This window comes from Typopeltis vanoorti, chromosome 3, assembly GCF_054136105.1.
Source record: "Typopeltis vanoorti isolate ZY-2024b chromosome 3, IOZ_Tvanoo_1.0, whole genome shotgun sequence".
In the NCBI taxonomy this organism is placed as follows: Eukaryota; Metazoa; Arthropoda; class Arachnida; order Uropygi; family Thelyphonidae; genus Typopeltis; species Typopeltis vanoorti.
This window is the reverse complement of record NC_143551.1, coordinates 162755462-162769372: the sequence shown is the minus strand read 5'-3', so window position 1 is coordinate 162769372 and position 13911 is coordinate 162755462. Positions and strand designations below refer to the sequence as shown.

General features: G+C 35.5%; 1 protein-coding gene across 1 annotated transcript in view; it reads right to left on the bottom strand.

Moving 5' to 3' along the window:
• The window catches only part of LOC150108715 (formin-binding protein 1-like), a 455638-nt gene that overhangs the window by 185943 nt on the left and 255784 nt on the right, over nt 1–13911 (bottom strand). The window contains exon 9 of the mRNA XM_090416173.1: nt 10989–11198. Coding sequence (XP_090272299.1) covers nt 10989–11198 — 210 coding nt within the window. The remainder of the gene's footprint in view (nt 1–10988; nt 11199–13911) is intronic.

Genomic DNA, 13911 nt, shown 5'->3' with positions numbered 1-13911 from the left:
AAGGATAATGAATTACAAAAGGAATTTAAAAACTTAAAGTAGATTAAAAAAAGTATGAAATTTTTTTTCCACCAGAAGGGAATAAAATAAGGATAAAAATATATGAAAAGTTATTTTAAAAAAAAACAGAGGAATACATACTGTGTGACATAATGAACTTCCATGAAGAACAGATGAACAAAAACAATAAAATAAATTAAAGATGCCAAGAGATAATATTCTTGGTTTAATCCTTTATCCAAGTATAAGCAAACAAAGTTTACGTTTGAAGTAACTTCACAATTAGGCAACTCGTACATAAAGGCTAATGACATGCCATCATTTGCCTTAGTATTCCATAATTCAAAGATATCCTTATGGGCATGTACACCCTCTGTCCAAAAAGAAAACCGAACATTCAATAGAAAATAAAGCACAGGTCAATTATAATTCTTCAAACCATTCATTTCAATCAATATACTCTTCCTCAACTTCGATACAGTGTTTGGCATGGTCAATTAATTCATTAAATGAGATTTTTATATCGGTTTTTGGTATACTGTTGAGGGTGGTGGTTACTGCCGCTTGAACATTTTCAATGGTGTCGTATCGCTTTCTTTTCATCGGCAAATGAAGTCGGGGGAAGAGAAAGAAGTCACAGGGTGCTAAATCAGGTGAATACGGTGAGTGATCTAACACACAAACTTGGTTTTTGTTCAAAAACTGTCTTACAATGTTCGAACCATGAGATGGTGCATTATCGTGCAAAAGTGATCAGCAGCCTGCATCACGATATTCATGCTGTACGCGATGAATTCTTGCTATCAATCGCTTCAAAACTTCGAGATAAAACTCACCATTAACCGTTTGACCATGCAGAACGAATTCTTTGTGGATCATAGAAACAAATCAGCATGGTCTTTACTTTTGACTTCTCCAAGCGAATTTTTTTTGGATGCCCCTCTTCTGGTGGTCTCCACTCAGCACTTTGTTTCTGGCTCATACTCAAAACACCACGTTTTGCCACCAGTAACAAGGAAGTTTGAGTCCTTTCGAGCGGTTTTAATGAGCTCCTTGCAGTGTTCAATTCAATACATTTTTTTGGTCATCGGTCAACTTGTGGGGGAACAAATCATGAATTCAATTTATGAAGGCCCAAACTCTCAGTCAAAATATTGTGCACAGTTGATTCTGGAATCCCCAATTCATCTGCAATCAATCTCACAGACGATTTCAGATTTTCTTTCATGAAATCACGCACTTTTTGGGTGTTAACTTCGCTCTTAGTCTAGTTTTTGGATGGCCCGACTTTTTGTCGTCATCAAGCATCTCACGACCACTTCGAAATCGTTTAACCACTCGTAAACTTGATATGGAAAAACATTCACCACCGCATGCTTTTTGAAGCATTTGATGCGTTTTGGTAAAACTTTTACCAAGCTTAACACAAAAGTCAATCGCAGTTCTCTGTTTGAAACTCATTTTCCGACTATTCGTCAAAACATGCTGTCACTCTTGGCACTATAACTCGGCTTCTAATGAAATAAATGTCATAAACAGTTGACACAACACTAATGAAGGTTGCCACTTTCGACAACAAAAAGATACAACAGGTTGCGCCAATAGTTTCTTCTATTTTCAAAAAGTTTGGTTTCTTTTTGAACAGAGGGTGTATAATGCTATGCATTATGAGAAGGGCCAATACCCAGAAGTGATACTAAGGTTGAAGTAATGTAGAAGTCATGTTTCCAGTAGCCAAAAGGTGTCACATCTTATTACTAAAATACTCTGGATTAGAGATAGATTGGAAGTTTTTCCACTTGGTTATACTTTAAATTCCTATCCTATCCTAATGTACACTCATCCGTAGACCTACACCACTTTTAACGTGTAGACATTCGGAACCGAAAATCCCAGGGAATAGGTCGGTTATTCCTTATTCCAGGAGGGTCTTATGTCTGTAGAAGTGTGTGTATTCACAGGGCTGGTTTGCCTATTCTAGGGGAACGAAAATCCTGAGTTTCCAGGTGAAAAAAACCCTACCTACATATGAGACTGGCTAACTCACCTTTAGTCAAAAGACACCAGAGAAAGATACCAAGCAATTTTATAAGCTAGGTTTTTAATCCTTTTTCCCAAGTAAGCAAATAGACAAGTAAGTCAAGTTTGAGGCTGCAAGTTGTGCAACACTAGGCAACTTCACCCTTGGCATTTTTTTAGGTCTGGCTCCCACCGATGAGACCTCAATAAAGGTCGAAACCAGTCTGGGTAGTGACCATTACCTTAATGCATAGCATCATACATCTCTGCAAGGAAATGTGCTTTGCATTAGGGAAAATTCTAAGGAAAGTAATCAGAACTTACCCCACCTTTACTAGTTGCTTAGTATTGCACTACTTGATGCCTCAAACTTGACTTACTTTGTTCGCTTACTTGGGAAAAAGGATTAAAAACCTAGCTTATAAAATTGCTTGGTATCTTTAACATAATATATACCCCAGGTAAAAAATTTCTACATATATATATACACACGCATACATATATATATACACACACACATACATACATATATATACATACATACATACATACACATATATACATACATACATACATACACATATATATATATATATATATATATACACACACACACACGGTGTGTGGTTTGTTTTGTCTAGGAGTTCTCTTCAGAGAATTGAAGCAAAATAATGAAAGGTGAAGTTTGCGCTAAGCTAATGGTTGCTCACTGCACAAATCTCAAATTTATTTGAATATGGTGGAGCTCGCAATTCTCTGAAATTATGTAGGAGTGGTGGATGTTTATGGAATTCCTGTCATCTTATAGCTATAGTTTCTGAAATTCTTAACATGGTTTCATTATTTTGAAGGTCAAGTATAGTAGCGTTTTTTTGATTTGGGAAATGTGGTTTTGTTCGAATGAGATCATGATTTCAGTTTTGGTATATGATTTTTTATTATTTTGATTTTGTCTTTTTTATTACCTGTTTAAGTAAGCAACTTTGCATATGAACTGAGAAGGATTTTTGTGAACAATAAATGTGCACATTGTAAACAATAAATTTCACGATAACCACAGTAATCAACTTTAATGGATGATAGGAGTTAAAGTGCGGGTAGTTTCTGATATGTGTGGGTTTCTGGAATATTTTTGTAGCTATATGATCAGTGGATCAAATTAATGTTAAATTTAGAAAATTTATGGATTTTGCATACCACATTGTGAACAATAAATTTCACGATAACCACAGTAATCAACCTTAATGAAATGAAAGTACAGATATTTCGTACTGAAAATAACAATACATCATCAGTTCGTAGAAACAAGCAAATCAAAGAAACAGGAATACAATGTATATACTGTTATTTTCATTATGAAATATCTGTACTTTCATTTCATTAAAGTTAATTACTGTGGTTATAGTGTAATTTATTGTTTATAGTCATACCACAGGTACCTTTAAAGATTATACCACATTGTGGTATTTCAATATTCCTCTGTATGAGTGAAGGTGGGTGGGATTTAAAAGGATAGCCAGTTTGTGATTGGTAGTGAAAATTAATTTGTTTGTGGACTTAAAAATATATCATCATCATCATCATCAAATTCCTGCCAGGTACCCTCAAGGGGTATACAGGATATGACAGTACTACATGAAAAATTTACATCAATACTAACTTCCTATCTACAATTTTTCTCCAAATCAGTCTGTTACTTGTCAAGACTCCAACATTATCAGATCTTATATTTCTATGGTCTAAGGCACTTTGTACCGTATCAATCCACCTATATCTAGGTCTTCCTCTAGGTCGTTTTCCTGCCAACCTGACAGAGAACACTTGTTTTGCTCTTTCCTCCCCATTCTATTTAAGTGACCATACCACCTGAGATTAGCTCTGCTAATGCATTCTTGGATGCTGACAATGTCAAGTTCTTTCCTAATATCCTCATTTTTAATATGATATTGCCATTGATGCCATCTGTTCACGCCTCTAATCTTTCTCAGGACTCTCATATCTGCGGTCTCTAGTCTTTGGTCAAGTGTTTTACTTCTGACCCAGCTCTCAGATACATAAGTTAAACTGGTTTGAACACTGTCATGTATACAGCTAATTCAGTGTTCCGACTAATTTCTCTCTTATTCCATATGAATTTATTCAATTGACTTCCCACCATACCGGCTTTGCGGATTCTGTTGTCTATTTCTATATTTAATTTACCATCTTCAGTAAAAATCGTGCCTAAGTAGCTGAAATGTTTCACTTGTTCCACAGGTTCTCCATTCACAACACAGTTGACATTTTCAATGATTCTACCTATTTTCATTGTCTTTGTCTTTTTATTGCTGACCTTCATACCATATTTATTACAACAGTTATTCAATTTAGTCAGAGAATCTTGCAAACTTGTAGTGGATTTATTTAGAAGTATAACATTATCCGCATAAAGCAAAGAGCTGACATTAGCATCTCCAATTCTGATATCATGTTTAATAACACTTTCCTTCATAATGTGATCCACACAGATAATGAATAGCAGAGGGGGATAATGTACATCCTTGTCGCACACCAGATTTAACATTAAACCACCTCCCTGTACTTCCTTCAATTCTATCTGCTGACTTACAACTCAAATACACACTAAGCATTGCTTGATATAATGTCCCATTGATGCCATATAACTGTAGCGTATTGAATAACTTCTCTATTGGCATATTGTCATATGCCTTTTCCAGATTGACAAAACTTAAATACAGATCTTTGTTATATTCCCATGCTTTCTCGATTATGTGTCGTAAAGTGAAGATCTGATCCTGACAGCCTCTATTTGGCCTGAATCCAGCTTGTTCTTCACCAAGCTTTTCTTCCACAATTTTTCTCAACCGTTTCTTTCTCAAGTATACTTGCATAGATCTTGCCAGGAACATTCAGTAGGGAAATACTGCTATAATTCTCACATTCAGTTTTATTTCCCTTTTTATATATGGGCACTATTAGAGCTCTACTCCAATCATCTGGAATTCGTCCCTCTGTCCAGGCTTTCTGAACTATGCAGTGCAGCTACAGCAAGACGTTTATACCACCATACTTCAGCATTTCTGGTCGAATATCATCTACTCCTGCTGCCTTTCTACATTTCAAGCTTTGATGGCTTTTTCTACTTCAAGTATGGATATGTATTCCTGACTGTATGCCTGTTGAGTGTTTTTTACCACTGTGCTATCACAGCTTGTTTCATTTTAACAGTTTTTAGAAGTAATTACTCCATACTTCAAGGATAACTTTTTCTCCTGTTTTCATGTCACCTTTATCATCTCTAACTCCTTCTACAGCACTCTTTCCTCCATTTCTACGCTTTGTCAACAACCTCCAGAATATCTTACCACCTTATTGATATTTATTTTCTATGTTCTTGCCAAAGTTCTCCCATGACTTTTGTTTAGCTAGTTTTACACAGTGTTTCGCTTTCTTATATTTGTCTCTGTATTCTCTAAGAGCAAAAACTGACTTATTTGCAGGAACTTTTGATGTGGTTTCTTCTTTTCCTTCACTGCCTCTTTAAGTTGCTGTGTCCACCATCAAGTCTTGATTTTTCTATCCTTGCAGACAATCTCACTACATGAATCTCTGGCTGAATCAATCAGGGTTTTCTTCAAGGCTTGCCACTGAATTTCCAACGTTTGGTTCCTGTTCTACAAACTCTTTCATTTTTTCTTCAATAATCTTTGTGTATTTTAGTCTTCTTCAGTTTACATCTGAGAGCTGCTCAACTTTTATTCGCTTTAAAACTTTCTTGCATGTAATTTTTTTCAATATGAAATTCAATTTTATCCTGCTCAAGACTAAATAGTGATCGCTTCCAATTTCAAATTCTCACTCTGGTGTCCTGAACGAGGGAGAAAACATCACTATCAACAATAACATGGTCAATGAGACTCTTCTCTTCATGTGAATTTGTGCACATTTTTATGTTGGAACATGGTGTTAGTAATAACCAGTCCATGTCATGAGCAGAAATCTAACAAGTATTTGCCATTATTTGCTCTTTTATCCAAATTTTCCCAAAATATTTTTGTATGTCTGACAATCACTTCCTACTCTGCTATTTAGATCCCCCAACAAGAACCAACTTTTCCTTTTTCATTGTGTCCGTAGCTTTCTCTAGAGACTCAAAAAATTCCTCCACTTCTACGTTAGTAGAACCTTCTGTGGGACCATAGGCACAAATAAGTCTCATTGTCTCATATTTGCCCACATCACTCTATATGAGACAGCCTGCCATTCAAGAAGATTACCCTTATAATTTGTGTTGAATACTATGGCTACTCCTTTTCCTTGATTGTCATTGCCTGAATATAACATTTTGTATTTGTTGCTCAGAAAGATCCTCACCAGTTTTGGTCTTTTTTGTTTCAGTCACCCCTATTATGTTGATCTGGTACTTATTTAATTCCTCAGCTAGCTCCATTTCTTTGCCATTCAGACTTCTTATGTTGATAGTACCAATCTTTAACTCTGGTGATGTTGAGTTGAGGTGTGTTTTCAGATTTGTTCCAGTAGCTGCCTTTTTGCTGTTCGCCCTTGTTCTCTGGCGAAAACAACGGGGGCCTTGTTTAACCGGGCGACGCCCCAGCCAGCATGAAATTTTGTCATGTTGTACCATCATTTTTTATTTTGGTTTAAGCAATTGGAATACAATTTGGTCGGCTAATTCCCGAATTGCCAGCCAATCCTCATTCGTTCAGTATCCAAGTAGATACCCAACAGGGTGCAACATGAGGTGAGGATTGGATATTAGGTCAGAAGCCCTGGTCGGTTCTCTGCATTCCTTTAAAGGCTATGTGGATGTCTCCTCTCAGTAATATAGCTTTGACCCTTAAGCACCCCTTTCTACTATTTTATTATGATAATTTTTATTTATAACGGTCATTTATATTTAACCTTTATCAGCTTTAGCAATCATAATGTCTGGATTCTTTTTTAGTGATATCAAAGCTTTCTGCAGATTAGGGACAAGGTTAGGCTCATTTTTATTTTACTAATGATGATGTTATTTATTTTATGAAATATAGCTTTGTAAAATCTCAATGTAGCTTAAAAATACCAAAATGCTTTACATCAACTTTTTACAGAGGTCTAGTCCCATGAGAATGTTGTAAAAATAACTTGTTTGTCTCTGTATATTTTGTACTAGATATTTTTGTAAAGAACCCTTTGGAAGTTAACTGTATATACAACTTTAAAAAAAAAAAGGAAATGTTTTGCCGCCAGAGCTGTATGTAATAGATCTACGTGGCAGCATAAGAAAGGTTATTTATGAAATTTTGTGTGTTTGTGAAAGGCTTACTAGCTCTGAATGTAAACACCTCCGGAGTCAGTCAGAAAGGTTCAAACAACTTTCTGATGGCCGGCAAATTACAATCAACAGAAAGCTCGGAAGAAAACAAAGAGTTGACCGAACTTGAAACTTAAGATGAAAGAATCATGCCGAATTCTTCGGGAGTTACGTGCAAGGTCTAAGAGAAGGCATAACAAAAAGGGACAGCGCTAAGCATACAGAAGCTGCCCTGTTCCAGATGTCGCTAGAGAGAGGGCTTCCTGGTTCCAGTCGCTGTCAAAGAAGGGGCCTCCAGTAGTTGCAGAGATAGAACTTCCCAGCCAGAGAGACGGCTCAGAATTGCTGAAAGGAGAAGTCCCAAAAGCCATAGAAGAGAAGGTTTCCAGATGCTAAAGAGAGGGATCCCGATTGACAGTTGGCAGCAGAAAAAGGAGGCAGTCGTCCAAGCAGAGGAGAAAAGGCGAGACAAATCACCCGAAGCACCTTCACTTGGAAGTTTTTCTTTTCGCCATGGGAGAATAACCTTTTGCCGGAACTGTACGAGTCCACAGCCCACTATGTTCCCGATGAGACACTGCTGATGGCAGATTTCCTGAGGAAGCTCGAGATCTGAGATGAAAGAATTGCCATAGAACTTTTAGTGAAAGACTTTTGACTGAATGTGCAATGCGGAGCCTTTGTAAGTTAGATACTTTTATATAATTCCTCTTATAGTGTGCGAAGGACCTTTAAGATATTTGTTTAATAGTGATAAGAAGTATCTTTAAGAGAATCAATTGGCATGTTAGAAGTTGATAAAAGTTTGTAAAAGATAACTCTAACCTCTTTGCAAGTAAACTAGGAGTTTAATAAGTTGAAATTGTAAGCAGAGAGCAAATAAGTTTATGAGTTAAAGTTGAAGTAAATTTGAATGTTGAATAAATGTTGAAGTAAAAAGGTTCTAATTTATGCTAAAGAATTTTTATAGATGGATAGAGAAAGCAATCTCCCTAATGTTTAAATTTGTGTATATTTCATAGTAATGTAAATAAAATGTGTTGCGATTTTTTTGTTAAAAGAGTGCTGCCTAATTGTTTATTTACAACTGCGCTGTTTCTAAATAAATCGGACTTGTGAGCGGAAACTAAGTGAGATAGCTGAAGCGTAAAGTTAAGTAAAACTTTGCACTGTTTGTGTAAAGTTTTATTGAAGGAATTTGTGTTAGAGAGAGAGAGAGAGAAATCTGCTGGATGTATTATTGAGTTTCATGCTAATTAAATGATATTAGTGGCACAGTCTAAATTAAATACATTTTCTAGTATCTTAGGCATAAGACCTGTAGAGTGAAGGGTAGATAAACATAGTCTGCAGTAGAGTAAATGAGAAAGGATAAGAAAAAAAAAGTAGTAAAGCTATAAAGAATACAGGCCAAAAAAAAAAAAAAAAAAACATACGTTTACAATATTGCAGACAGCAGAAGATGTTACATTACAATGGCACAGACAGCTGAAGATATTATAGTTTCTTTAATTCGTTTTCAGTTTTGCTTGGGTTTCGATGATAATATCTTTGCTGGGTAAGTACGTATCTTGAGAATATTATGAAATTAAGGCCTTTCTTAGAATGGTGATTTCATCTGGTGTGAGGCTATAGTTTGATAAATTTTTAATCAAATTCTCTGATAATATTTTAGTGTTTTCAGAAGAGTCAGAAGCTACAATTTTGTTTTTATGGTCAACCAAGGTGCTCCATTTTTTTTTTTTTTTATATAGCGAGTCTCGATTACCTTGGTTACTTCGTTATTTGCTCTGTAGGTTCCCCACATTAAGAATTCACTTGACATTTTCTATGTGCCTGCCTATTTTCATAGTTTTCATCATTTTAATTGCTGATTTGTTACAGCTGTCACAATTCAGTTAGAGAACTTTAAAAATAGGCAGTGGATGTATTTAGGAGTACAACATCATATGCATAAAACAAAGAGACAAGTTTGATGTCTCTGATTCTAATAACAAGTTTAATGCCAGTTTCTTTACTAATATGATCCATATAGATAATGAATAAGAGTGGGGATGATGTGTGTTCTTGTCTTTTATATTTTTTTACATTACATTATACCATCTTCCTGCATTTCTATCAATTATAACTGATGATACAACTTAAATATAGATTATTTAGTTTTGTATAATGTTCCATTTATTGGATATAATTGTAGTGAATGCTTTTCTCTAGGTACCTTATTGTATACCTTTTTCAGATCTACAATACTTAATTACAGATCATTGTCATATTCCCATGATTTCTCAACAAATTTCATAAAGTGAAATTTGATATTGACAACTTCTATTTGGTTGTCAATATCAAATGAACCCAGCTTGTTATTCTCCGAGTTTCTTTTCCATAATTTTTCTTGGGCCTGTTTTCAAGAATGCTTGCATAAATCTTACCTGGATTTCCTCTGCAGAGAAATTCCTCCGTAATCCTCATATCTAACTTTATTACCTTTTTTATAGATGGTGACTATGAGAGCTCTACTCCAATCATCTGGAATTCTACCTTCTAACCAAGTTCTAACCTCTGAATTATGCAGTGTAGCTGCTGCAAAACTTTTATTTTTCCATATTTGAGTATTTCTGGTCAAATATCAGAAATGCTAAAATATGGAGGTATAAAGTATGACAAGTTGCAACATTCTACATTCTGGACTGCAGAAATGTAAGGCAGTGTACAAGTGAAATGTGCACCATAAGAAGGAATGAGATTTGGAATTGGGAGGTGCTCAGAGATCCAATGTTGGAATTGGAACACTGCAAGAGCAGTAAAGATTGCAGAGCAAAGTCATTTCTTCAATGATAAGGTGAATAACATTGCCCAGGGATAAAGAAGAACTTCTGGCACTGAATAAGGCCCTGCTGTGAATGGATTCAGTAGCCTGATTTCTGCAGTGATGAGATTATTCAAGAGAGTAACCAGATAAGTAACTGAAGCAGTATCAAGGCTTGGGAATGTTAGTTTGAGGAGAGGTTGAGTGAAATGTAAACCACAGAATTCCTAATTGAGAGCAGAAAGAGAGGAAATTATAATAACAGATATTTTAGCTGGTGAACAGTTTAAGTTAATACTGAGGGTTATTTACTTGGAACAGAGAAAGGAGAAGAACAAGAGGCCATCTCTGGAAGATACATAAACATGGTGGGCAAAATGCTCTTAGTAATCAATGGAAAACAGTGCAAGAAAGCATTTTCACTGTGACTGTCCAACAAGTTTATCAGACCATGCATATTTGTTAATATAATAACAAATATTTCAGGTCTTTTCCATAAGTTTATTTAGCTAATCACATCATCTAACAACCTTTTTTTTTGTCTTGTCAATCCATTATATTATTATTATTATTAGGGAGTCCAAAGACTCATCGATGGAGAGTGTGCCAACAGCATCGAATGATTGGTCCCCTTCCAACTACTAACCGCTCACAAACTTACTTAACTGAGCCATTAGTAGCAGAGGCTCTACCAATCGACAAACCTCTGCCGGCAACCAGTTAATTCTGAGGAATCGTTTGGATACTAAGTAAAAGCTCTATGATTATATGATCTTAATAAACAGTTCTGCTTTAATTACTAAAGAGATACATTTAAAAATCACATGTAACATTTTAAAAATTCACCTTTGTTGTACCAAATATACCAAACAATCTTGGTCTCTTTTTTCCTTTACCAGACACTGTACCTCTGATAGTGGAAAGGTCCGATTTTGGATGAGAGACAGTAAAAGAATTTGTGGAGTCATAGCTTTTTTGATTACTAAGATCTTCAAAAGGAATATCTTCTGGCGGAAGGAATCCAGATTTGTATCTTTCAATAAGAAGTTCAGAGTCCTGAAAAAAGAAAGACAAAGTTGCATGTTCAAATAAGTACACCAAAATCAGCCACATTACAACATATCACATATATACAGAATACAACATTTCATCAAATTGGTTTCTTAACCTCCTGAAATATTACGCAATAGAATAGCAAATTTTTCACAGTACCTCTTCTACAGCCAAAAGTCTAGTGCAAAGAGTGCAACAATGACTGAAAAGTTTAATCTGTAAAGATATGCAGTTCAGGTTTTCAATGCAATGCAGGATATTTGTAATGAAAATACAGACTTTGTGCTGACTTGACTAACATATGTGGATTAAGAAAAGCATACTGAGCAGAAGAAGTATGAATGAATTACATAAGTGTTTCCATACAAGAAAGAACCTATTTATATTAACATAAGAAAGTTAATTTTATGAAGAAGTAATGGTAACAGAAAGATATAGAATAACATTAAAAACAGCTTTTTTTATTTTAAAGTCTTCCGAACTTGATATTTATACTTCCATACTGGCAGATATAAAGGGTAGACAGTCTAGATCAGATGGAAAAAGGTTCACCAAGTGGGCACTGATTCCTTCTATTCTGACCAGTCTAGAAGTAAATTCAATGAGTATCCATGATAGCAAATGACTTCATTGATTCTTACAATGAGACATCTATACTGCATTTATTAATTTCTTTTATATATTAGCTCTTTTTTTTTATTTTTTTTAAATTTCTGCATCAGGTTTATACCATGATTTCTAAAATGTGAATTTTATGATATTAAAAAATTTTTTTTTGAAATCAATCAAACACAATATAGTATTTGGAAGGGTCAAAGCTGTATAACTGAGAGGAGACCTCCACATAGCCTTTAAAGGAATGCAAAGAACCGACCAGGGCTTATGACCTAATGTCCAATCCTCACCTTCTCGTGGTGCACCCTGTTGGGTCTATTTGGATACCGAACGAATGAGGATTGGCTGGCAATTTAGGATTTAGCCGACCAAATTGTAGTCTTATTGATTAAACCAAAATAAAAAATGATGGTACAACATGACAAAATTTCATGCCGGCTGGGGCATCGCCCAGTTAAACAAGACCCCCTTTGTTTTCGCCAGGGAACCAGGGCGAACAACGAAAAGTAAGCTACTGGAACAAATCTGAAAACAAACCCCAACTCAACATCACCAGAGTTAAAGATCGGTACTATCAACGTAAGAAGCCTGAATGGTAAAGAAATGGAGCTAGCTGAGGAATTAGATAAGTACCAGATTGACATAATACGGGTGACTGAAACAAAAAAGACAAAAACTGGTGAGATCTTTCTGAGCGATAAATACAAAATGTTATATTCAGGCAATGACAATCAAGGAAAAGAAGGAGTAGCCATAGTATTCAACACAAAATACGAGGCTTGAATGGCAGTCAGTCTCAAGTAGAGTAATGTGGGCAAATATGAGAATAGCGAACTGGACAAGGAGACTTATTTGTGCCTATGGTCCCACAGAAGGTTCTACTAAGGTAGAAGTGGAGGAATTTTTTCAGGCTTTAGAAAAAGCAACTGACACAATGAAAAATGAAAAGTTGGTCCTTGTTGGGTGGGGATCTAAATAACAGAGTAGGAAATGATTGTGAGACATACAAAAATATTTTAGGAAAATTTGGACAAAAGAGCAAACCTAATAATAATGGCAAATACTTGTTGGATTTCTGCTCAGGACATGGACTGGTTATTACTAACACCATGTTCCAACATAAAAATGTGCACAAATTCACATGGAGAGAAGAGGCTAGGAATAAGAAAAGTCTCAGTGACTATGTTATTGTTGATAGTGATGTTTTCTCCCTGGTGCAGGACACCATAGTGTACAGAGGATTTGAAATTGGAAGTGATCACTATTTAGTCTTGAGCAAGATAAAATTGGATTTCATATTGAAAAGAATAACATGTAAGAAAGTTTTAAAGCAAATAAAAGTTGAGCAGCTCTCAGATGTGAACTGTAGACTAAAATACACAAAGATTATTGAAGAAAAAATGAAAGAGTTTGAGAACAGGAATCAAACCTTGGAGATTCAGTGGCAAACTGAAGAAAACTGATTGATTCTGCCAGAGAGGCATGTGGTGAGGTTGTCTGTAAGGATAAAAAAATCAGAACTCCCTGGTGGACACAGGAAGTTAAAGAGGCAGTGAAGGAAAAGAAGAAAGCATACCAAAAGTTCCTGTCAAATAAGTCAGCTTGTGCTCTTAGAGAATATAGAGACAAATACAAGAATGCTAAACACTGTGTAAAACTAGCTAAACAAAAGTCATGGGAAGACTTTGGGAAGAATATAGAAAATAAATATCAAGAAGGTGGCAAAATATTCTGGAGGTTGTTGAAGAAGCTTAGGAATGAAGGAAAGAGTCTGTAAAAGGAGTTAGAGATGATAAAGGGGTGACATGAAAACGGGAGAAAAAGATATTCTTGAAGTATGGAGTAATTACTTTGAAAAATTGCTAAATGAAAGAAGCAATGATAGCACAGTGGTAAAAAACACTGATCAGCCATGCAGTCAGGAATACATATCCATACTTGAAGTAGAAAAAGCCATCAAAGGCATGAAATGTGGAAAGGCAGCAGGAGTAGATGATATTCGACCAGAAATGCTGAAGTATGGTGGTATAAGAGTCTTACAGTGGCTGCACTGCATAGTTCAGAAAGCCTGGACAGAGGGACAAATTCCCGATGATTGGAG